The following is a 22,498-nucleotide window of genomic DNA, read 5'->3' as shown; positions in this document are numbered from 1 at the left end:
TAGGGTGTGGAATGGACTGCCTGCTGTGATAGTGGAGTCGGACACTTTAGGAAGTGTCCCACTTGATCTTGGTTTCGGACAAAGCTCGGCACAACATCGAGGGCCGATGGGCCTGTTCTGTGCTGTACTGTTCCCGACAAAGCTCGGCACAACATCGAGGGCCGAAGGGCCTGTTCTGTGCTGTACTGTTCTATGTTCAAAGTGCAGTAATCTGAGGGAAAGGTTTCATTTTCTTCAAATATATGTTTATTAATTCCTGACCATACAGACAGCAACAACGAATAATTTATATAATAAATAACTTAAATACAACAATTGATAAATACACTTAAATAATAACTTAAATCAATCTGGAGCATTCTAAACTCGACAGAACTACACCATGGAAATATATTTTTAAAACAGATGTTACAATTATAATAAAACACAGATTTTGGACAATGAAGCACAATTAACATCAGCAATCTAATATTCCCAGATACACACAAAACAAATCTGTGTGTGGAACAAATTAGATTTCTCGCTGTGTTACCCAATCGGTACAATGGCCAATGGAGGTTATAAGATACAAAGGAAAAGTGGCTTCCGCATAGCAAAGATAACCCCAAAACTCAAAGAATGACTGCCAAAACAGAAATAATCCAGTAACAGTTTCTTCAAATTATTCAACATCATATATTTTTGAGTGATTTTTGTAGTGTTTGCTGAGTATTCTTTTCTTAACTTAATTGGTTGAGTGTTGGCCATCCACATTCTGGCAAGGTAACATCCTGTGCCACTCGCATCGAAAGGTGGAAAGTCAGTTGATGCCCAACAGAAATCTTCAGGGACTTTGTGTAACACACATGACTCGACTTTCACAATGAAGTCCGAGATGTAACACAACACAAATAGACAGTAAGACACAGACCATACTCTTCAAGGACCAACAACTGATCCCGTGGACTTAACCAGTCTGAATATCAGACCAGAGCGAGTTTGACTGTCGAACTACTCTCTCCTTGAGCAGCACCAATATAAATAACGTGAAAAACATTAAATATCATTTAAATATGTGATAAATTAAATAACCCCTTGTTTAGCAATAACTTAAATGAATAAAAATCAGCTTATTGGAGAACAATTATTCGACAACTGTCTCCTCATATGTTTACAACACAATTCACTTCATCAAACAGCCGGGAGTCTGCCCAGCACTGAAATGCCTACACTTGTTCCCAAGGTGTGTGGGAGAACAAGAATGTCATAGGGACAAGTGTCGGCCAATCAGCACCTCTAGCCTATTCTTCCAGGTGGATCCAAGCCCTCCCCTTCCCCGTGCTCTGCTGTGCATGACCCTGCCTTGACAATACTGTGATAACCCATCACATTACCCAATTCTAAAACCCCAACACATTAAATAAAAAGCCTCGCTTTGCGAGAAATAAAATCAAAGGGATTTAAATTAGTGCCGGATAGGACAATATGTCCCAAACAGTCTTTGCTGTATTCCAATTTGAAATTCTTATCGGTCACCGCTCATCACTGGGAGTGGCTCGGAATCCTTACACTGCAAATATTCCGAAGAAGCTTTTTCCTGTGGTTGTGTCGACATACCCCGCCACATCCACGTTAACCCTGGAGAAGACCTCATCTCCCTCCTCGAACTCGAATATGGCTCCCTGGTAGGAGGTCTTGTACCAGGGGTCTCCGTGTTTGCCGTAGTGACAGGCGGACTTGGTGGCCTTCAGGAGCACCTCTTCCTCCGGATAACTCGGTGACAGCTTAGCCACGTTGTGGCTCAGGTAGACGGCCTGGTCCTGACAGCCCCTGCTGTGGAAGACCACCTGGGTGTAGACAAAGTACTGACCAGGGGTCTCGATGATCAGACGGTTGTCACTGAATTCCACGCCATGGGTGAAGGTGGAATCTGTCTCATTCTGCCAGATCACATTCTTTCCTTTGCTGGTTGGTGAAGCTGCGAGGAGAGAGAGAGGAGGCAACATAAGGATGGGATAAAGACAGCCTGAATTTACATAGCTCCATTCATTTTACAACCAATTGAGCACTTTTGAAGTCTCCATCCTGGTTTTGAAGGTAATGGGGGCAACCAATTTGCTCCCAGCAACCTCCCATGTGATAATAAACAGGTCTTCTGCTGTTCAGATATATTAGGTGAGGGATGGATGTTGCCAGGACAACAGAGAGGTCTCTGACCCCCAAATCGGAGTGTACCTATTTGTGTTGAATATTAAACAGCACAAGCCCTATTCATTGGTCACTGAAGGAAACATGTTAGGAAAAAAAAAACATGGAAGTCAGGATTTGACTCCTCGTTGCTGGCGGCAACCAGAAGTCAGAGCAAGACTGGGTTTGGATTTAATTCCCAGTTGTGTGAAGTTCACCCTCATTCGGAGGCTGGGTTTACACACGGATAACACTCACTTCAGTGAAGTGTCAGGTCTCGTACCAGCAGGGAACTGAGAGACGGACACATCATGGGAAGGGTTGGGCGGTGTCCTGGTGAAGCCTCTTGGTGAAGATTCCACCTCCCTTTCTCTCCCACCCCCCCCCCCCACCTCGGCGTTGGCCATCAGGGGTTACCCTAGAAGGTTGAGAAGAGTTCTGTACCTGTCAGGTGAGCTGCAATTCTCCCAGTTCGGTCACTTCCCACTTGCTTCAGGAGATGAGGCAAACCTAGAAATGGAAAAGACGAATTCTCAGTCACTATTGCCGCACATACGCACGGAGCGAAAATCAACTGATAGAGAGAGGGGGGAAGCCATTGCGATAGAGACGAGGGAAAAGTCAGTGAAAAAGACAGCGAGAGGTTAATATTAACTGCCACACACAGGTAGTAAAGGAGAAGTTGTGAAAAATGATTGAGGGATAAGCTCAAGGGAGAGCTTGACAAGGAGAACGATGCTGGGCAAAGAAACAACAGGCTGAGGGAGAGAAATACTGATGGAGCTAGGGAGGGAGACAGACAAAAGAGGATTGATAGAGAGAGAGAGCACTCACCTCTGCTCTTACTGGCTGCCATGTCCGAGGTGTCAAACTTTACTTCTCTGTCCTGGAGAAATTGAAGAAGGAAAGAGATTAAGATGTGAAATTCACTTGAATTCTCATGAAACTCAACCTCCAAGTACAATTCGCTCATTCCAAACTTTTTATTGTATTGTTCTGATGTGCTTTAAAAATAACTCGTTCTCCCAGAATTTATAATTGAGGGGTAATTGACACCAGCAGGAACAATATAGGTGCAACGGGGGAGAATGATTTTGAAATGTGTAACGCTTGTATTATTGCACCTTCGGAAACCCGGCTGGGAAATTCCAACTGGGCTGGCTGACAAGATTGAGAGGGAGCTGTTTCTCTTCCTGTGTCAGTCGTGTCCACATCACAGATAGTGCAGCACGGTAGTACACATGGCTAGCAGTGTGGCTTCCACAGTGCCAGGGTCCCAGGTTCGATTCCCCGCTGGGTCACTGTCTGTGCAGAGTCTGCCCGTTCTCCCCGTGTCTGCGTGGGCTTCCTCCGGGTGCTCCGGTTTCCGCCCACAGTCCAAAGTGGATTGGCCATGATAAATTGCCCTTAGTGTCCAAAAAGGTTAGGAGGGGTTATTGGGTTATGGGGATAGGATGGAAGTGAGGGCTTAAGTGGGTCGGTACAGACGCGATGGGCCGAATGGCCTCCTTCTGCACTGTATGTTCCCGATCTAGATCATAGATTATCATGGAATTTACAGTGCAGAAGGAGGCCATTCGGCCCATCGAGTCTGCACCGGCTCTTGGAAAGAGCATCCTACCCAAGGTCAACACCTCCACCCTATCCCCATAACCCAGTAACACCCACCCAACACTAAGGACAATTTTGGACACTAAGGGCAATTTATCATGGCCAATCCACCTAACCTGCACATCTTTGGACTGTGGGAGGAAACCGGAGCACCCGGAGGAAACCCACGCAGGCACAGGGAGAACGTGCAAACTCCACACAGTGAACCAAGCCGGGAATCGAACCTGGGACCCTGGAGCTGTGAAGCAATTGTGCTAACCACTGTGTTACCCTGCTGCCCTTATCTAACAGAGAACCTGCTCCCATTAACCAACTGGCTCGCAGCTAAAAGCTGGATAATTGGACGTGTCTGTTTCTACTCAACACAGACATTTGAGACAGGGCCAAGCTGCTGAGGGAGTGAGTGAGCTAAACAGTCACTGACAGGGACAGACATACTCAAATAAATACTCAAATAAAACAGGAATGCAAGGGACGGGGAAGGGGATAGACAAGGCAGAACTTGATCACTATTATCCAAATCACTCACCTGCATTGAAGGGAGAACTCCGAGCTGACACAGGAGGAGGTAAGAAGACACAGCCAGCAAGCCGAGCACAGCCACCGCACAGAGAGACTGCCAGAAGCAGCTCCTCTTGGGCTCCCATTCCCTCAGCACCACCGCTGCCCCACTCTCAAGGTCCAGTAACTTGTTCTCGCTGTTCATGGTCAGTGGGAGCTGTGTGTGTGTCTCTGATCCACTGATTCTCTCTCGCTCAGCTCTCTCTCAAGTGCTTTGTGAGTTCAGCAGCTCCCCAACAGCTCTATATAAATGGCCGGTCCACATCATCTCCGGCTCTGATGTAATGGGAGGAGGGGAATGCCCCAAGTCGAAAGTAGCGTTTGGAAACCTTCCTGATAACGAATGTGAGAACGAGGTGATTCCATCTGCTGGCTGCCTAACTTTCACTCACCTGCTGAAACTCGAACTCAGCCAAAATGTGTCCCTAGTGATCGCTCTCATTGCAACGAGAGAGGATGTGGAGACACATACAGAGAGAGAACGAATCTCACCCAATGACTTGCATTGATGTAGCGCCTCAAGGCATCTGAAAGCGTTTCCAGAGGTCCTGGAGCCCTCCTTTTTTTTTGTTTGAAGTGCATGGGGGTGATTTGGCCAACTTTTAATTCTTTATTTCCTCATCCTATGAGAAAGTTATATCATTCAAATTAAATGAAAATAAAATGAGGAACCTTGATTTTTTTGAATTCTAACTTTTTTTTTCCAAAGACCACTTGGAATTTGCTGTGGGTTAGGGAGGGGGGGGGACTTAATCATCTTCCCAAATGTTGTCTGTACCGTTAGCTCACTATTGTCTGAACAGAGTTCTTCGACCGCAGTTCTGGTCTGGAGAACAGTTTGTAGTTCATCACACTGACGTGAAAAATGTGTAAAAATAAATAAATTAGAATTCCATATGACCCATGAATGGAAAAATAAAAATTAATTTTCTCTGAAGAAACTGATTCGATTTGAACTTTTTTTTTATTAGGTTCATTTTTTTAAACATTTTTTCTCTTTGCAAAATCGTCAATTAAGTCGTGCGAAGTGATATTTTGTGAAGAGGCACTTAAAAATGTCAATATTGTCAAATGCCCCTGACTCGCCCTATTTCGCAAACAATTTTAAACTCGTTTCAATATGGAAAAGGGACATTCACCAGAAGCCTTTGTGACAGGTATTGCTCCAAATATTTTCAGAATGGTTTCTACATTTGGAAAGGCTGTTTGCAAAGCATCTCAAGAGAGCCTTGACAAATCAACTGGTGACCTCAAAGCAGAGACCTCATCATTTTCGATGAATAAAATGTTTCCTGTCTTCAAAATTATATTTACAGGATGTGGGCAGCGCTGGGTAGACCAGCATTTATTGCCCGTCCCTAATTGCCCCTTGACAAGGTGGTGCTGAGCTGCCTTCTTGAAGCCGCTGAAGTTCCTGAGGTGTAGATACAACCACTGTGCTGTTAGAGAGGGAGCTCCAGGATTTGGAGCCGGCGACACTGAAGGAACGGCCGATATATTTCCCAGTCAGGATGGGGAGTGACTTGGAGGGGAACCTCCAGGTGGGGGGTGATCCCAGGTATCTGCTGCTCTTGTCCTTCTAGATGGTGGTGGCCGTGTGTTTGGAAGGTGCTGCCTGAGGAACGTCGGTGAGTTCCTGCAGTGAATCTTGTCGATGGTGCACACGGCTGACACTCCATCGGAGGGGGAGGGAATGAATGTTTGTGGAAGGAGGAGCAATTAAGCGGGGCTGCTTTGTCCTGGATAGCGTCAAGCTCCTTGAGTGTTGTTGGAGCTGCACTCATCCAGGCAAGTGGAAAGTGTCATCTTCAGAAAGGTTTGTGTCTATGTCCTCTTGGTGGAATTCATTTAATTCCTTGTGCAGTGGCTTTTAGCATTGTCAATCATACTTCAGTCCAAATTAGATTCTTAGAGATTTGGCCCAATCTGCAATTGCACCATAATAATATCGACAGTCTCAACAATGAATTTCTCGTTCCCTTTTACATTGCCTCTAGTTTCAACACAAAATAACTTGTTGCTTTTTTTTACACTTCTCATGAGACGCAACAGAGGAACCTAAATTTTCTGTTCACATCAGCGCCTCTGCTTCCACTGAGTGAGTCATATCGAACGTCCGTGACAAAACGTTGAACTGAGGCTAACAATTGTGCAGCATTCAATCAATTTGTATCAATCTTTTGCAGCCACTTGCCATTGACTCCTTGAAGTAAATGGTCCCACTAAAGAATAAAAACAGCAAAACACATTATTTTCAAACTTATCTGCTAAGGATTGTGCTTGAGCTTCACGCATGTTTTTTGTGAATTGGATGCAGCTATGTCTGATTAGGTTTTCTTTATGTTATCAGAGCTAATTTTTAAAGCCATCTACAAACCACCCAACGTCAGAAGTTCTTTTTGCCTGTAAAATGTGTTTCATTTGCCTGCTCCAAGTGTAAATGAAGCAGACTCCGCTGATGTATGGGAAACAATAAAAGGCATACGCACTTTGAATTAAGTCAAGAATGTGTGTAGCTCCCTCACAAGATTCAGCTGCAGGATTACAAGTTAATTTTAAGGAGTGACTGGAACATGGGATGAATAACGCACAGGGGCTTGAATTGTTCAGTCTTGCCTGCAGACCTGAAGACTTCCCTCCCATATTTGCGGCATTATCAAAGATCTACCCACAACAATGTTTTGATAAGAGACAGGGAACAAGAGAGGAGAACCAGGGGGGTGGGGTGAGGGGGGGGGAGGCAGGGAAATGAGAGCCGGAAGGAAGGCACGGGATACAATAACGAACATGGCATCTCCAGGAGTAGGGAACGAGGAGAATGAAGACGAAAGACGGGAGGAACGGCAGGAGCGTCGGTGAGCGCGAGACGGCAGCGAGATCCGTCCGGGATAAGCAAGCGACAACAACACCAAACCCATTCGAGTTTTGCCACCTGTAATTGTCTCCCCGGCACCCGAATGTTTGCCTCCCGCAAACAGTCGCCTACTTATGTGTTGTAAATAATTTTGCCAGTTGTACAGAGTTGCTCCTGTTGAGCTGGTGCACAATACCCTACCAGTTATCCTATTTTATTTTTTATTGTATTTATTTTTTTACTATTTACTATTTTCTCATCTTTGGAATGTTTGGGTGTGCCCTTCTCTTCTATATATGTGTATATATATATGTTTCGTGTCCTGTGTACATAACGGTAAATATACTTTGTTCAAAAACCTAATAAAAAACATTTATAAAAATAAAAAGAATTTTATAAAAGAATCACGCAGCACTGAAGGAGGACATTCAGCCCATTGATCATGTGTTGGCTCATTGCAAGAGCCATCTAATTAGTCCCCCTCCTTTGCTCTTTCACCATAATTCTGTAAATGTTTCCTTTCTTTAGCCCTAATGAAAATAAATCAATCAGTCTGAAAGTCACAATAAAAAAAAACAATGTTTTGATGTCCAAAAATTAGTTTGCAATGATTTCCAAAACAGATGTCTCCGGGCACTCAGAAATGCAGGATGTTAGCTGGACGGAACAAAGAAATAGCTCCTCGACTTCACCATTGTTGGCCACGTATCTTGAAATGAATGTTAATGGGTCCACATGACTCACATCTTGTGTACAATCGACAATTACAAAATAGTAATTGGTATCTTTGATATCATCTGTGAATTGATTTCTCAGCCATTCTGCTCTGAGGTCATCGTGGTTAAAAAGCTGCTCTTCCCTGAGTCACAATATGGAATCATAGAATTCCGACAGTGCAGAAGGAGGCCATTCGGACCACCGAGTCTGCATTGAGGCTCTGGCAAGAGCACCATGCCTAGGCCCATTCCCCCTCCCCATCCCCATAACTCCACCTAACCAGCATTTCTTTGGACGCGAAGGGGAAATTTAGCATGGCCGATCGGCCTAACATGCCCATCTTTGGACCATGGCGCTGTGAGGCAGCAGTGCTAGCCACTGTGCCACCATTAGCTTTGAGAAAATCAACAAATTCATTAAAATATTCAAGGCAGCTTAAAAAAAAAACTTATTTTGATTTGACAATGATGGACCCTAAAGGTAGTCCCAAGGAATACACCTTCCTTGGTAGTTTGATTCAGCACGCCTCTGCACTTTCCTCCAACGAGGAGACTCCTTTTCAAACTGAGCCGATAACGCGGAATCGATTCTCACAGATACTTAGAAACGTACATAGAAAATAGAAGCAGGAGGGCGACACGGTGGCGCAGTGGTTAGCACTGCTGCCTCACGCGCCGCGGACCCGGTGTTGATCCCAGCTCTGCGTCACTGTCCGTGTGGAGTTTGCACATTCTCCCCTTTCTGCGTGGGTCTCCCCCTCACAACCCAAAGATGTGCAGGGTAGGTGCATTGGCCACGCTAAATTGCCCCTTCATTGGAAAATTTAAAAAAAAGAAAATAGAAGCAAGCGGAGGCCATTCAGCCCTTCGAGCCTGCTCTGCCATTCATTATGATCATGGCTGATCATCAAGTTCAATACCTAATCCCACCTTCCTCCCCAAGAGCTGTATCTAATTCCTTCTTGAAATTAACAATGATTTGCCTCCACTACTTTTTATGGCAGTGAACTCCACAGGTTCACCACTCTCTGGGTGAAGAAATGTCTCCTCACCTCAGTCCTAAAAGTTTTACCCCTTATCCTCAAACTGTGACCCTTAGTTCTGGACTCCCCTACCCTCGGGAACGTTCTTTCTGAATCTACCCTGTCAAATCCTGTTAGAATTTTATAAGTTTCTATAAGATACCCTCTCACTCTTTAAAACAATAATGAACATATTCCTAACTGACTTAGCCTCTCATATGACAGTCCCACCATCCCAGGAACCAGCCGGGTAAATCTTGCTGCACTCCCTCCATAGCAAGAACACAAGGAGACCAAAACTGCGCTCAATACTCCAGGTGTGGCCTCACCAATGCCCGATACAATTGTACTCCTTGTGGTAGTCTGTGTAGAGGTATTACGGTACCTGGTAATGCTGGAACACCATTGGTAGATATTGTATGCTTCCTATTTGTCAAGCTGTATGGTAGCTCCGCCCTGCTAGGCGGGGTATAAGAGCCCGTGCAGCCCCAGCAGCCTTCATTCTGTACCTGAGCTGCTGGGGGAAACATCTAGCTTATTAAAGCCTTCAGTTGGACTACAACCTCGCTTTAGTGGTCATTGATCGTGCATCACTCCTGTACTCAAATCCTCTCGCTATGAAGGCCCACATACCATTTGCCTTCTTCACCGCCTGCTGTACCTGCGTGTTTACTTTCATTTACTTTCAACCATTGATGCACGAGCACACCAAGGTCTCGCTGAGTATCCACCTCTCGCAATTTACACCCACTCAAATAGTAATCGGCCTTTCTATTTTTGCTACCAAAGTGGATAACCTCACATTTATGCATGTTGTACTCCTCTGTCATGCATGTGCCCACTCACTCAGCCTGTCCAAATCACGCTGAAGCTTCTCTGCATCCTCCTCACAGCTCACCCTCCCACCCAACTGTGTGTCATCTGTAAATTTAGAAACACTATATTAAGTTCCCTCGCCCAAATCATTAATACATTATGTGAACATCTTTGAACGGACTTGCACATAACATTAATATGAGCTTTGGAAGTTTCATGACCAGCACTATCCCTTCCAACATTCCTGCAGTTTGAAAGCCTGTTGGCAAATGTTTGTTTTCCTCGAGCCAGGGAATAATTTGCAAACGTAACAGTAGAACTACCTTCGTGGTTTCTGAAAAAAAAATCAACCAATTTCTCATTTCTGTCACCCCGTTTCTCTTCGCCCTCAGAAAATGTTAAATTATGACGACCTCTAAATTGCTTTCGGCCTTCAACGTCACACTCCTCTCAGATTTTCCATGCTAGCAATGTTTTTCAATTTACTCTGTGTAAAATATTCTATCCTATCCAATGAGACAGATTTTGGCCATCATTGCAAAGTCTTCTGGGTACTTACTTTGGTCCCCTTACCTAAGAAAGGCTATGGTTGTTCCTGAGATGGCAGGTTTGTCGTAGAAGGAGAAATTGGGGTGGGAGTTTGCCGGCCGTTGGGATTCATTTTTCCTGAGGGCAGCGCACCACCGCCCGTGAGTTTTCCGACGGTGAGGGGTGGTCTCAATGGGAAAATCCATTGATGAGCTGCGGGAAGATAGGATCCCGCCACCAGCGAACGGCGTGCCTCCGAGAAACACACGGTTGGAGAGCCGGAGAATCCCGCCCTGGGTTCACTGGTCCTGTGTTAGAACATAGAACATACAGTGCAGAAGGAGGCCATTTGGCCCATCGAGTCTGCACCGACCCACTTAAGCCCTCACTTCCACCCTAAACCCGTAACCCAATAACCCCTCCTAACCTTTTGGACACTAAAGGCAATTTATCATGGCCAATCCACCTCACCTGCACGTCTTTGGACTGTGGGAGGAAACCGGAGCACCCGGAGGAAACCCACGCAGACCAACTTGCAGACTACGCACAGACAGTGACCCAGCGGGGAATCGAACCTGGGACCCTGGCGCTGTAAAGCCACAGTGCTATCCACTTGCGCTGCCGTGCCGTTCACTGGAGTTTAGAATAATGAGAGGGAATCTCACTGAAACGTATACAATTCTGACAGGGCTGGGCAGACTGGCTGCAGAGATGTTGTTTCTCTGGCTGGGGAGGGTCTACAACAAGGTGTCACAATCTCAGGATAAGGGGTGGGCCATTTAGGACTGAGGTGAGGAGAAGTTTCTTCAATTGGAGGGTGGTGACCCAATGGAATTCTCGATCAAAGCAGTCTCTGGAGGCCATGTCACTGAATATATTTAAGAAAGAAATGGATTTTTGTACTGTGAAGTCAGCGAGAGTTATGGGGAGAGCGTATGGTGTTGGGATAGAGGATTAGCCATTTTCTCATTGAATGGTGGAGCAGGTATTTCCAAACTCGGGCAGCATAATCAAAGATCCCTCCCACCTGGCTTACTCACTCTTCCAACTTCTTCCATCGGGCAGGAGATACAGAAGTCTGAGAACACGCACGAACAGACTCAAAAACAGCTTCTTCCCCACTGTCACCAGACTCCTAAATGACCCTCTTATGGACTGACCTCATGAACACTACACCCTGTATGCTTCGTCCAATGCCAGTGCTTATGTAGTTACATTGTATATGTTGTGTTGCCCTATTATGTATTTTCTTTTATTCCACTTTCTTCTCATGTACTTAATGATCTGTTGAGCTGCTCGCAGAAAAATACTTTTCACTGTACCTCGGTACACGGGACAATAAACAAATCCAATCCAATCCAAACTCAGCAAGTGTTGAGATACTCCATGATCTTTCCTCGCTCCTACTTTTTGACGGATGTCCACTATTTAATCCTTCAAGCTTTTCCAAGTAAGGTGACAAACTCCCTTTTTTCCCCCCACTTCCTCTTTTCGCCCGGCCTTCATTTTATTGCGTTTCTGACTGCCGGACACAGAGGGTGAGATTCACTCCATCCTCCCACCTCCACCCCCACCTCCCGCGGCTGTTATTCTGGCATCGGAGTCCCCCCCCCCCCCCCCCACCCCCATTGACGGGCGGCAGTGCCTCCCAATCCCGCCGCTGACATTGGAGCTTCCCGTTGTTTGTGCCCTCTGCCGCTGCCGGAGAGCGGTCACCACATTTCTGAAACATTGAGATGAGCACTTAAAACCCCACAGCAAACAAGGCTGAGGGCCTAGTGCTGGAAAATAGCATCAGAAGAGATAGGTGCTCGGCGACCGATTTAGACACGATGGGCCGAAGGGCCTCGTTTTGTGCTGCAAGACTCTGCAACTCAATATCCGACTCTCCCCCCCCCCCCCCCCCAAAGGCTCCTGGTGGGGATGGGGAAACAGGGGTGTGAGGGGAGTTGGGAGCTGCGGGAGACTGGGGCAGCGTCCAGGGGGTCGAGTTGCAGCCCTCAAGACTGAAGGAGGTAGATTTTTTTTATTAGGTTAGGGTGCCAAGGGACATGGAGGCAAGACACAGGTCAGCCGCGATCTACGATCTTGGGGCAGCACAAGTGGATAGCACTGTGTCTTCACAGCGCCAGGGTCCCAGGTTCGATTCCCCGCTGGGTCTGTGCGGAGTCTGCACGTCCTCCCCGTGTCTGCGTGGGTTTCCTCCGGGTGCTCCAGTTTCCTCCCACAGTCCAAAGACGTGCAGGTTAGGTGGATTGGCCATGCTAAATTGCCCTTAGTGACCAAAAAGGTTAGGAGGGGTGATTGGGTTATGGGGATAGGGTGGAAGTGAGGGCTAAAGTGGGTCGGTGCAGACTCGATGGGCCGAATGGCCTCCTTCTGCACTGTATGTTCTGTGTTCTATGTACGAGGCTGGAGGTGTTGAATAGCCTCCCCTCATTCATGTCTCCCTTTAAGGCACCTGGCAATGTTACTTTACATCTAACCTCTGTTACAGCTGACCTAAATTGGGCTTCATGCACCAGTGTCTGAGGGAGTGTATCGATTTTCAACATGTACAGTATTTCCCCGGGACTTTCAGACACTCAGCTCTCGCCCTATTCACCTCGCTGAAGCTTCCTTCCTCAAACTAATGTTCTTTACTCTGCTTTCGAGAAATAGAGAACCAAGTGATTAATCATGGAATTATTAATTCACCACGACAATGAAGGAGGTCACTGGGCCCGCTGTGCTGGACGCGGCGTTCTGTACGGGGGGACCGCAGCTGACGGATCGGTGTCACGGGCTTCGCCATGCCATTCTGTTCTGCCCACTGCCCTTGAGATGTGCTGGTGTCCGGAGGGGGGAGGATTTTGAAGAACTGGAGACTGCTGGGGCGGTATTCTCCGACCCCCCCCCCGCCGGGTCGGAGAATCCCCGGGGGGGCGGCGTGAATCCCGCCCCGACGCCGGCTGCCGTATTCTCCGGCGCTGGTTATCGGGTGGGGGCGGGGTTTACCCTGCGCCGGTCGGGGGCCGTTGGCAGCGGCCCCGCCGGCAATTCCCCGGGCCCCGATGGGCCGAGCGGGCGTCGATTCCTGGCCAGTCCCGCCGGCGTGAAATGGACACGGTCCACCACGGCGGGACCTGGCTTGGAGGCCGGCTAGGTGAGTCGAGGGGCGCGGGGGGGGGGGATCCGGCCCCGGGTGGGGGTGGGGGGGGGCACGGTGGCCTGGCCCGCGTTCGGGGCCCACCGATCTGCGGGCGGGCTTGTGCCGTGGGGGCACCCTAATTCCGCGCCTGCTCCCCATGGCCGTCGCAGAGGAGAACCCCCCCGCTGCGCATGCGCAGGAAACATGTCGGCCAGTCTGCGCATTCGCGGAACCACACTGCGGTCCTGCGCAGGCGCCAACTCGCCTTCCCAAAGGAAGTCCCAAAGGACTGCCGGTCCTTTGCCGCAGTTTGGCGTGCCGCCAACCCCTCTGGCGCTGACCTAGACCCCGGAAGTGCAGAGAATCCCGCCCCTGCTGTCTCCTTGGTGGTAGGCCCAGGGTTGGCATCCAGCATTTCCTCCTCCCTGACGGTGCCCGTTGGGCCCTGGGTAACTCCCTGGGACAGAGGGGCAGCTGGAGTGAGCACCAGAGGCCTCTGAGTCATCTGGCTCTGCCAGTCCTGGAGGCCTCTCATTGTCTACCCCATGGTGTCAACGCCCTCAGTGATGCTCCTCGGTGACTGGGCCATGGTCTGAAGTGCCTCGGCAATGCCCACCTGAAGCTGGACACGTGCCTGAGTGACTGGGACATGATGTCACGGCCCTCAGCCATGGTGGTCACAGGCTGGGCCCTGCCTTGGTCATCACTACACAAGATGCGGACATTGTGCTCCAGGATTTCCAGTCTGTCAGTGTTGGCCTCAGTGCCACACATTGTCAGCACCATCTCCAGCACCTCCAGCATTTGGGTCTCCTCCAATCGGCCTTGCAGTCTCTGCAATGTTGCCGACATCTTGCTCTGAATCCCACGACTGTGTGCTACCATCTGCATCAGCTCTGGGAGAACTTTGTCCAGAAGTTTGGCATCTGGCTGGGACCCAGCTGTGTCCTGGGATCCAGCAGACCTCTGACTGCGGCCCGCCTTGGATGTCCCTGCTTCCACCCGGTGTGCATCAGCAATGTCCTCTGTTCCCGAAGCCTGTCCACTAATGCCGCCCACGGAGGTGTGTGTCTCTGCGCTGGGGGAGGTGGGGTGATAGCTGTGACGCCTCGCCGATGCTCTCCTCGCAGCTCTCCTCCGAGGTGTTCTCTTGGGCGGCGGAGGGTGGGAATGAATCCGGATGACCCGCCCCCATCAGATTGAGACAATGGACATGTGGTCAGTGAGAGGGAAGGGTCATTCAGTCTGACATGAACAACTCACTCTACAGAGGGTGAAGGAGCCGTGAATCCTCCCCTCTCTGGCACAGACCAGCCTCACTGTCTGAGACTGCCCTCTCCTCGGCAGACCCCGCGATCTCCAGGGCCTGATCCTGATAGGCGGGGGGCAGAGGACTCGAATCTCTGGAATTCCTCCCCCCGTCTTTCTCATTTATTATGGGAATCTCGAGAGATTGGATGACTTCGTCCTGACACCAAATAGGAAGTGAGGCGGCCGTTAAATCGCGCCCCTCAGCAAGGCCCGGTATGATTGCAACATGACACCCCTGCTCTTTTACTAATCCTCTCGTCCGAGGCGACAGTGCCATTCATACATTTAGAAATTGCAACCTGCACACCCAGGTCTACATCACGCAGCTACAATAACAAGATCAGGACGCCTAAAAAGAGCCCCTGGGGAAGCCCGCAGCACACCTCACGATCCAGGTAAACAAGAGTCCAATCTGCTTCCTGTCATCCAGCCAACTGCTGTCTCTTAGATTTGATGACCTATCATCGCGCTCACGAGTCTGTCGCACGGCACTGGATCAAATTCCTTCCGGAAGCCCAGGTACGTCACATCAGGCAGGCTGGGCAATAAACGCTGGCCGAGTCAGCGATGGCCACATCCCGTGAGTGAATTCACCCTCATTAACCCTGTTACTTCTTCAAGAATCTCCAGCAAGTCAGTTAAACCTGTTTTCCCTTCAACAAGTCCATGCTGGATTTCCTTCATTAACCCACATTACTCTTAAATTTGTTTCATGATTTAGCATTATTATTCCCCCCCTCCCCCTCCCCCCGACATCACTGAGATTAAACATTTTTTTTCAATTTAGAGTACCCAATGATTATTTTTTTCCAATTAAGGGGCAATTTAGTGCGGCCAATCCACCTACCCAACCATCTTTTGGGTTGTGGGGGCGAAACCCACGCAGACACTGGGAGAATGTGCAAACTCCACAGCGGCAGTGACCCAGGGCCGGGATTCGAACCCGGGTCCTCAGCGCCGTGGTCCCAGTGCTATCCACTGCGCCATCGTGTTGCCCCACTGAGGTACCCTCAATAATGATGCTTAGAGATTAAACTGTAAAGAAGGCTAATAACTATGCTACAGATTTCGACGAGAGCTGACTGCTATACAGACCATGAGGCAGGCCTTTATGTATGGCTCCCTGATGGGCGGAGCCAGAGGCGGAGTCCCCAGGGTTCCAAGCCTGGTCTTAAAGGGGACATCACCTTACATGATGATAAGGCAGTAACCGTTCATCACATTCACCCCCTGTTTAAAAAGGAGTCCGGCGGGGGTGAAGTGCCATCATAGGTCCATCCGTCACGGCGGCCGGATCGTCCTCCTCGATCTCCTCAGTTCGGGCGGTGGTGCGGCAGGCACGGACGTCCCGGTTGAGGGCACATCCGGGAGCACAGCGGTCGGAGCTTCGGTCCGGGTCGGGGCAGAGGAACTAGGCAGGGCCGGGGGTAGCGGAGCCGGCGCCGGCGGGGTGTGTAAAGGGGGGACGCAAGGGGGGGCGCATGGTAGGAGCTCACCAACGGGTGGTAGGGCCGGAAGGGGGTGTGTTGTAGGGAGCGACGGGTCCTGCAGGGGAGCGGCGCGGGAAGGGGCGTCTGTGGTGGAGGATCCAGCGGGCGCCAGATCCCGGAGGGAAACCGTATCTTGCCTGCCGTCGGAATACTCCACGTAGGCGTAACTGGGGTTGGCGTGGAGCAGTCGGACCTTTTCAACTAGGGGGTCCGTTTTATGGCTCCTCGCGTGCCTCCGGAGAAGAACAGGCCCCGGAGCCGTCAGCCAAGGTGGAAGCGAGACCCCGGAGGTAGGCTTCCTGGGGAAGAGAAACAATCACTCATGAGGGGTCTCATTTGTGGCCGTGCAGAGGAGTGACCTAATGGAGTGTAGGGCATCGGGTAGGACCTCCTGCCAGCGGGTGGTTGGGAGATTTCTCGACCGCAGGGCCAGAAGGACAGCCTTCCACACGGTCGCGTTCTCCCTCTCCACCTGCCCGTTTCCCCGTGGGTTATAGCTGGTCGTTCTGCTCGAGGCGATGCCTTTGCTGAGCAGATACTGACGCAGTTCATCGCTCATGAACGATGTACCCCGGTCGCTGTGGATATAAGCAGGGAAACCGAACAGGGTGAAGATGCTGTGCAGTGCCTTAATCACCGTGGCTGAGGTCATGTCGGTGCAGGGAATGGCGAATGGGAAACGGGAGAACTCATCGATCACGGTGAGGAAATAGGCATAACGGTTGGTGGACGGGAGGGGCCCCTTGAAGTCCACGCTCAGTCGCTCAAAGGGGCCCGAGGCCTTCACGAGCCGAACCTTGTCTGGCCGATAGAAGTGCGGTTTGCACTCCGCACAGACCTGGCAGGCCCTGACCATGGCCTTGACCTCCTTGGTTGAGTAAGGTAGGTTGCGGGACTTGATGAAATGGACGAGCCGGGTAACCCCCGGGTGGCAGAGGTCATTGTGGATGGCTTGCAGGCGGTCCTCCTGCGCGTTGGCGCATGTGCCGCGGGACAGGGCATCTGGGGGCTCGTTGAGCTCCCCTGGACGATACTTGATATCGTACGAGTAGGTGGAGAGTTCGATCCTCCACCTCAATATTTTATCGTTTTTTATTTTGCCCCGTTGCGTGTTATCGAACATATAGGCGACCGACCGTTGGTCGGTGACGAGGGTAAACCTCCCACCGGCGAGGTAGTGTCTCCAGCGCCGCACAGCCTCCACAATGGCTTGTGCCTCCTTTTCGACTGCAGAGTGTCGAATCTCGGAGGCGGTGAGGGTTCGGAGAAGAACGCTACTGGTCTGCCTCCTTGATTGAGGGTAGCAGCCAGGGCGATGTCTGATGCATCGCTCTCTACCTGGAAAGGAATGGTTTCGTCCACCGCGTGCATGGCGGCCTTGATGATGTCGGCCTTGATGCGGTTGAAGGCCAATTGAGCCTCAGCCGAGAGGGGAAAAGTGGTGGTCTTTAGGAGTGGGCGGGCTTTGTCCGCATACTTGGGGACCCACTGGGCGTAATAGGAGAAAAGCCCCAAGCACCGTTTGAGGGCCTTGAGGCTGCGGGGGAGAGGGAGTTCCTTAAGGGGGCGCATGCGGTCGGGGTCGGGACCTAGGACCCCGTCTTCCATGACATAGCCGAGGATGGCCAGCCGGGTGGTGTGGAAAACGCATTTGCCCTCGTTATAGGTCAGGTTAAGGGCTCGGGCGGTCTGGAGGAACTTTTTGAGATTAGCGTCATGGTCCTGCTGATCATGGCCGCAGATGGTGACATTGTCCAAGTACGGGTATGTAGCCCGCAAACCGTACTGGTCCACCATTTGGTCCATCGCCCTTTGAAAGACGGAGACCCCATTTGTGACACCAAAGGGGACCCTGAGGAAGTGGAAGAGCCGGCCGGCTGCTTCGAAGGCAGTATAGGGGCGGTCTTTTGGTCGGATGGGGAGCTGGTGGTAGGCGGATTTGAGGTCGACCTTGGAAAAGACTCGGTATTGGGCGATCCGATTTACCATTTCCGCGATGCGAGGAAGGGGGTACGCATCAAGCTGCGTGAATCGGTTTATGGTCTGGCTATAATCCACGACCATCCGTTTCTTCTCCCCGGACCGGACTACCACCACTTGCGCTCTCCAAGGGCTGTTGCTAGCCTCGATGACCCCCTCTCCCAGTAAACGCTGGACCTCTGACTTGATAAAAGCCATATCATGGGCACTGTAGCGCCGGCTCCTGGTGGCGACGGGCTTACAGTCGGGAGTGAGGTTAGCGAATAGCGAGGGGGGTGCGACTTTCAGTGTCGCAAGGCAGCACACCGTGAGGGGGGGCAAGGGTCCGCCGAACTTCAGTGTCAGGCTTCGGTGGCTGCACTGGAAATCCAGTCTGAGCAGCAGGGGTGCACAGAGGTGAGGGAGGATATAAAATTTGAAACGGGTGTATTTGGCACCCTGGATCGAGAGATCCGCGATACAGTACCCCGTGATTTGTACCGAGTGGGACCCAGATGCGAGGGCTATGGTTTGGGATGTGGGATGGGTGCGTAGGGAGCAGCGCCTTACCGTTTCAGGGTGGATAAAGCTCTCCGTGCTCCCGGAGTCGAAGAGGCATGCAGTGTCGTGCCCGTTGACCTGGACCTGCATCATGGAGTTCTGCAGGTGTTTTGGCCGAGTTTGATCGAGGGTGATCGCACCCAGTCGCGGGTAGTCGGAGTCATAAAATGGCCGCCTCCGTTGGTCGCACGTGTCGGGTCGAGAAGATGGCCGCCGACCAGATGGCCGCTCCCATGATTCGCACGAGGCTGATGACGCGTCAGAAGAGGACGTGTCGGGTCGGTGCGCAGCAGCATTGCGAGGCCTGCGGGTCTGAGAGCCTGATTTTCGGGCCGGCTGTTCTTTGTTTTTCTGGCCCCTGGGTCTGGCCAGGCAGACCCTCGCAAAGTGCCCTTTCTTCCCGCAGTCGCTGCAGGATGTAGGTTGAGCGGATGCCGGACACGAAAGAATCTCTGATGTGCAGGTTCATATGGACTTCCCCTGTCACATCCTGATGGTCACAGTCCCTGGCCAGCGCGGTGAGTTTCTCAACAAACTCGTCGAGCGATTCCCCCGAGCGCTGCCGGCAGGTAGAGAGCAGATGCCGGGCGTGCACCTCATTGACAGGTTTGACAAATCGCTTGCGGAGCAACTCAATCGCTTCCTCATAAATCGTCGCCTTTTCGAGCGTGGCGGAGATTCTGTGACTCACCCGGGCGTGGAGTAGACGCAGCTTGCGTGGCCCCAGGATGGGAGTCTCTGCGGAGTCCAGGTAGGCCTCGAAGCACCGCAGCCAGTATTTAAAAATTTCCTTTGCCTCCGGCGTTCGTGCTTCCAGATTGAGCTTCTCTGGTTTTAGGCCTGCGTCCATCCTGAATCTAGTTTAGCCTAATAAATTGAGGTACCCTCAATAATGATGCTTAGAGATTAAACTGTAAAGAAGGCTAATAACTATGCTACAGATTTGGACGAGAGCTGACTGCTATACAGACCATGAGGCAGGCCTTTATGTATGGCTCCCAGATGGGCGGAGCCAGAGGCGGAGTCCCCAGGGTTCCAAGCCTGGTCTTAAAGGGGACATCACCTTACATGATGATAAGGCAGTAACCGTTCATCACACCCCCCTCACTGAGGTTAAACTGACTGGCCTTGAGTTGCAGGGTTTATCCATAAACGCATTCTCCATTTTTAACAAGGGTTTAATTTTGCGCAATTCTCCAGTTCTGCAACTGCTCGGCCCAGGACCGCAAGAAACTTCAGAGAGTCGTGAACACCTCCCAGTCCATCACACGAACCCGCCTCCCATCCATTGACTCCATCTACGCCTCCCGCTGCCTGGGGAAAGCGGGCAGCATAATCAAAGATCCCTCCCACCCAGCTTACTCACTCTCCCAACTTCTTCCATCGGGCAGGAGATACAGATGTCTGAGAACACGCACGAACAGACTCAAAAACAGCTTCTTCCACACTGTCACCAGACTCCTAAATGACCCTCTTATGGACTGACCTCATTAACACTACACCCTGTATGCTTCACCCGATGCCGGTATTTATATATTTACATTGTGTACCTTGTGTTGCCCTATTATGTATTTTCTTTTTATTTTCCTTTATTTTCATGTACTTAATGATCTGTTTGAGCTGCTCGCAGAAAAATACTTTTCACTGTACAGCAGTACACGTGACAATAAACAAAATCCAATCCAGTCACCAGTGCATCTGAAGAAGATTAGAAGATTATGGATATTGCCACCACAATTTCCATCCCTACTTCTCTAAGGCGCCTTGGAATGCATCTGTGGTAGCATGGCCCCTTTAAGGGGAGGGACGGGCTCCATATGCCACCTGACTGCCTTGGGGCCAATCGTGCGGGAGAATTCGCACCCCAATAGAGCATTTGCGATGGGGTCCTGGGAGAAGGAGCCAGAACAGTGTGACCCAGGGAGCCGAAGTGTTAAGTGTTCTGTGCCTGTTACTGAACTGCCTTTCCCTTTGCCCTTTGTTAACCACGGGAAGCTTCCAGTATGTGTCTCCAGCCACCACAGCATTCCATCCAGTGAGCTGCCATTTCAGTTTGAAGTATAGCCAGCCGATTGAATATCTCGTCCTTATCAATTTTAAACCCAAGCTGCTGTGTGAAAACTCTTCGCTGCTCGCAAGGCCGGGGCGGGAGAGGAGGGAGTGGGGGTGGGGCACCTTGGCACAGTGTTTAGTACTGCCACCGCGCCCTGGACCAGGGTTCGATTCCGGCCTCGGGTGACTGTGTCGAGTTTGCAATTCCCCCCCGCGTCTGAGAGGGTTTCCTCTGGGTCCTCCCATAGTCCAAAAATGTGCGGATTAGGTGGCTTGGCCATGATAAGATGCCCCTTAGTGTGCAGGTGAGGTGGGGTTACGGAGTTAGAACATAGAACATAGAAAAATACAGCACAGAACTGGCCCTTCGGCCCACGATGTTGTGCCGAACTTTTGTCCTAGATTAAGAACAAATTAATATACACCCCAACATTCTACCGTAATCTATGTACCTATCCAATAGCCGATTGGAGGTCCCTAATGTTTCCGACTCAACTACTTCCACAGGCAGTGGGTAAAGAACCTACCTCTGACATTCCCCCTATATCTTCCACCATTCACCTTAAATTTACGTCCCCTTGTAATGGTTTGTTCCACCCGGGGAAAAAGTCTCTGACTGTCTACTCTATCTATTCCCCTGATCATCTTATAAACCTCTATCAAGTCTCCCCTCATCCTTCTCCGTTCTAATGAGAAAAGGCCGAGCACCCTCAACCTTTCCTCGTAAGACCTACTCTCCATTCCAGGCAACATCCTGGTAAATCTTCTTTGCACTTTTTCCAAAGCTTCCACATCCTTCCTAAAATGAGGCGACCAGAACTGTACACAGTACTCCAAATGTGGCCTTACCAAGGTTTTGTACAGCTGTATCATCACCTCGCGGCTCGTAAATTCAATCCCTCTGTTAATGAACGCTAGCACACCATAGGCCTTCTTCACAGCTCTATCCACTTGAGTGGCAACTTTCAAAGATCTATGAACATAGACCCCAAGATCTCTCTGCTCCTCCACATTGCCAAGAACTCTACCGTTAACCCTGTATTCCGCATTCATATCTGTCCTTCCAAAATGGACAACCTCACACTTTTCATGGTTAAACTCCATCTGCCACTTCTCAGCCCAGCTCTGCATCCTATCTATGTCTCTTTGCAGACGACAACAGCCCTCCTCACTACCCACAACTCCACCAGTCTTCGCATCGTCTGCAAATTTACTGACCCACCCTTCAACACCCTCATCCAAGTCATTAACGAAAATCACAAACAGCAGAGGACCCAGGACTGATCCCTGCGGTACGCCACTGGTAACTGGGCTCCAGGCTGAATATTTGCCATCCACCACCACTCTCTGACTTCTATCGGTTAGCCAGTTCGTTATCCAACTGGCCAAATTTCCCACTATCCCATGCCTCCTTACTTTCTGCATAAGCCTACCATGGGGAACCTTATCAAATGCTATTGAGATAGGGCGAGGAAGTGTGCCTGGGTAGGGTGCACTTTCAGAGGGTCGGTGCAGACTAGATGGGCCTAGATACTCTAATTTACGCCGGCGGGACCAGCAAAAAAAAAGGGCGCCATTGCGGGCCGGAGAATCGCCAGGGGGGGGGGGTGCCAGCGGCCGCAAACCGGCGCAGCGCGATTCCCGTCTCCGCCAAATCTCCGGCAGCGGAGAATTCGGCAGCCGGTGGGGGCGGGATTCACACCGCCCCCGAGCGATTCTCA

At 50.4% G+C, this 22,498-nt stretch overlaps 1 protein-coding gene across 1 annotated transcript; it reads right to left on the bottom strand.

Annotated features, from left to right (window-relative positions):
• Positions 1-223: 223 nt before the first annotated feature.
• Positions 224-4,696, bottom strand: LOC140389425 (lymphotoxin-alpha-like). Its single transcript, XM_072473568.1, has 4 exons — positions 4,307-4,696; positions 3,001-3,052; positions 2,611-2,676; positions 224-1,957 (listed from the first exon to the last, which is right to left on the bottom strand). The coding sequence occupies exons 1-4, from the start codon at positions 4,481-4,483 to the stop codon at positions 1,545-1,547; spliced, it is 708 nt and encodes a 235-aa protein (XP_072329669.1). The 5' UTR covers positions 4,484-4,696; the 3' UTR covers positions 224-1,544.
• Positions 4,697-22,498: the final 17,802 nt, after the last annotated feature.

The sequence above is a fragment of the Scyliorhinus torazame genome, chromosome 14 (assembly GCF_047496885.1).
Source record: "Scyliorhinus torazame isolate Kashiwa2021f chromosome 14, sScyTor2.1, whole genome shotgun sequence".
NCBI lineage: Eukaryota > Metazoa > Chordata > Chondrichthyes > Carcharhiniformes > Scyliorhinidae > Scyliorhinus > Scyliorhinus torazame.
The sequence above is the reverse complement of the archived record's forward strand: the minus strand, read 5'-3'. Positions and strand labels throughout refer to the sequence as shown.

What these genes read in the sequence shown, in the direction of transcription:
- LOC140389425 (XM_072473568.1), bottom strand. Translation starts at nt 4,483, where the DNA reads ATGAACAGCGAGAACAAGTTACTGGACCTTGAGAGTGGGGCAGCGGTG. An exon ending in GAGTTCTCCCTTCAATGCAG is followed by an intron (nt 3,053 to 4,306) that starts GTGAGTGATTTG and finishes CAATTTCTCCAG; the next exon opens with GACAGAGAAGTAAAGTTTGA. An exon ending in AATTGCAGCTCACCTGACAG is followed by an intron (nt 1,958 to 2,610) that starts GTACAGAACTCT and finishes CTCTCCTCGCAG; the next exon opens with CTTCACCAACCAGCAAAGGA.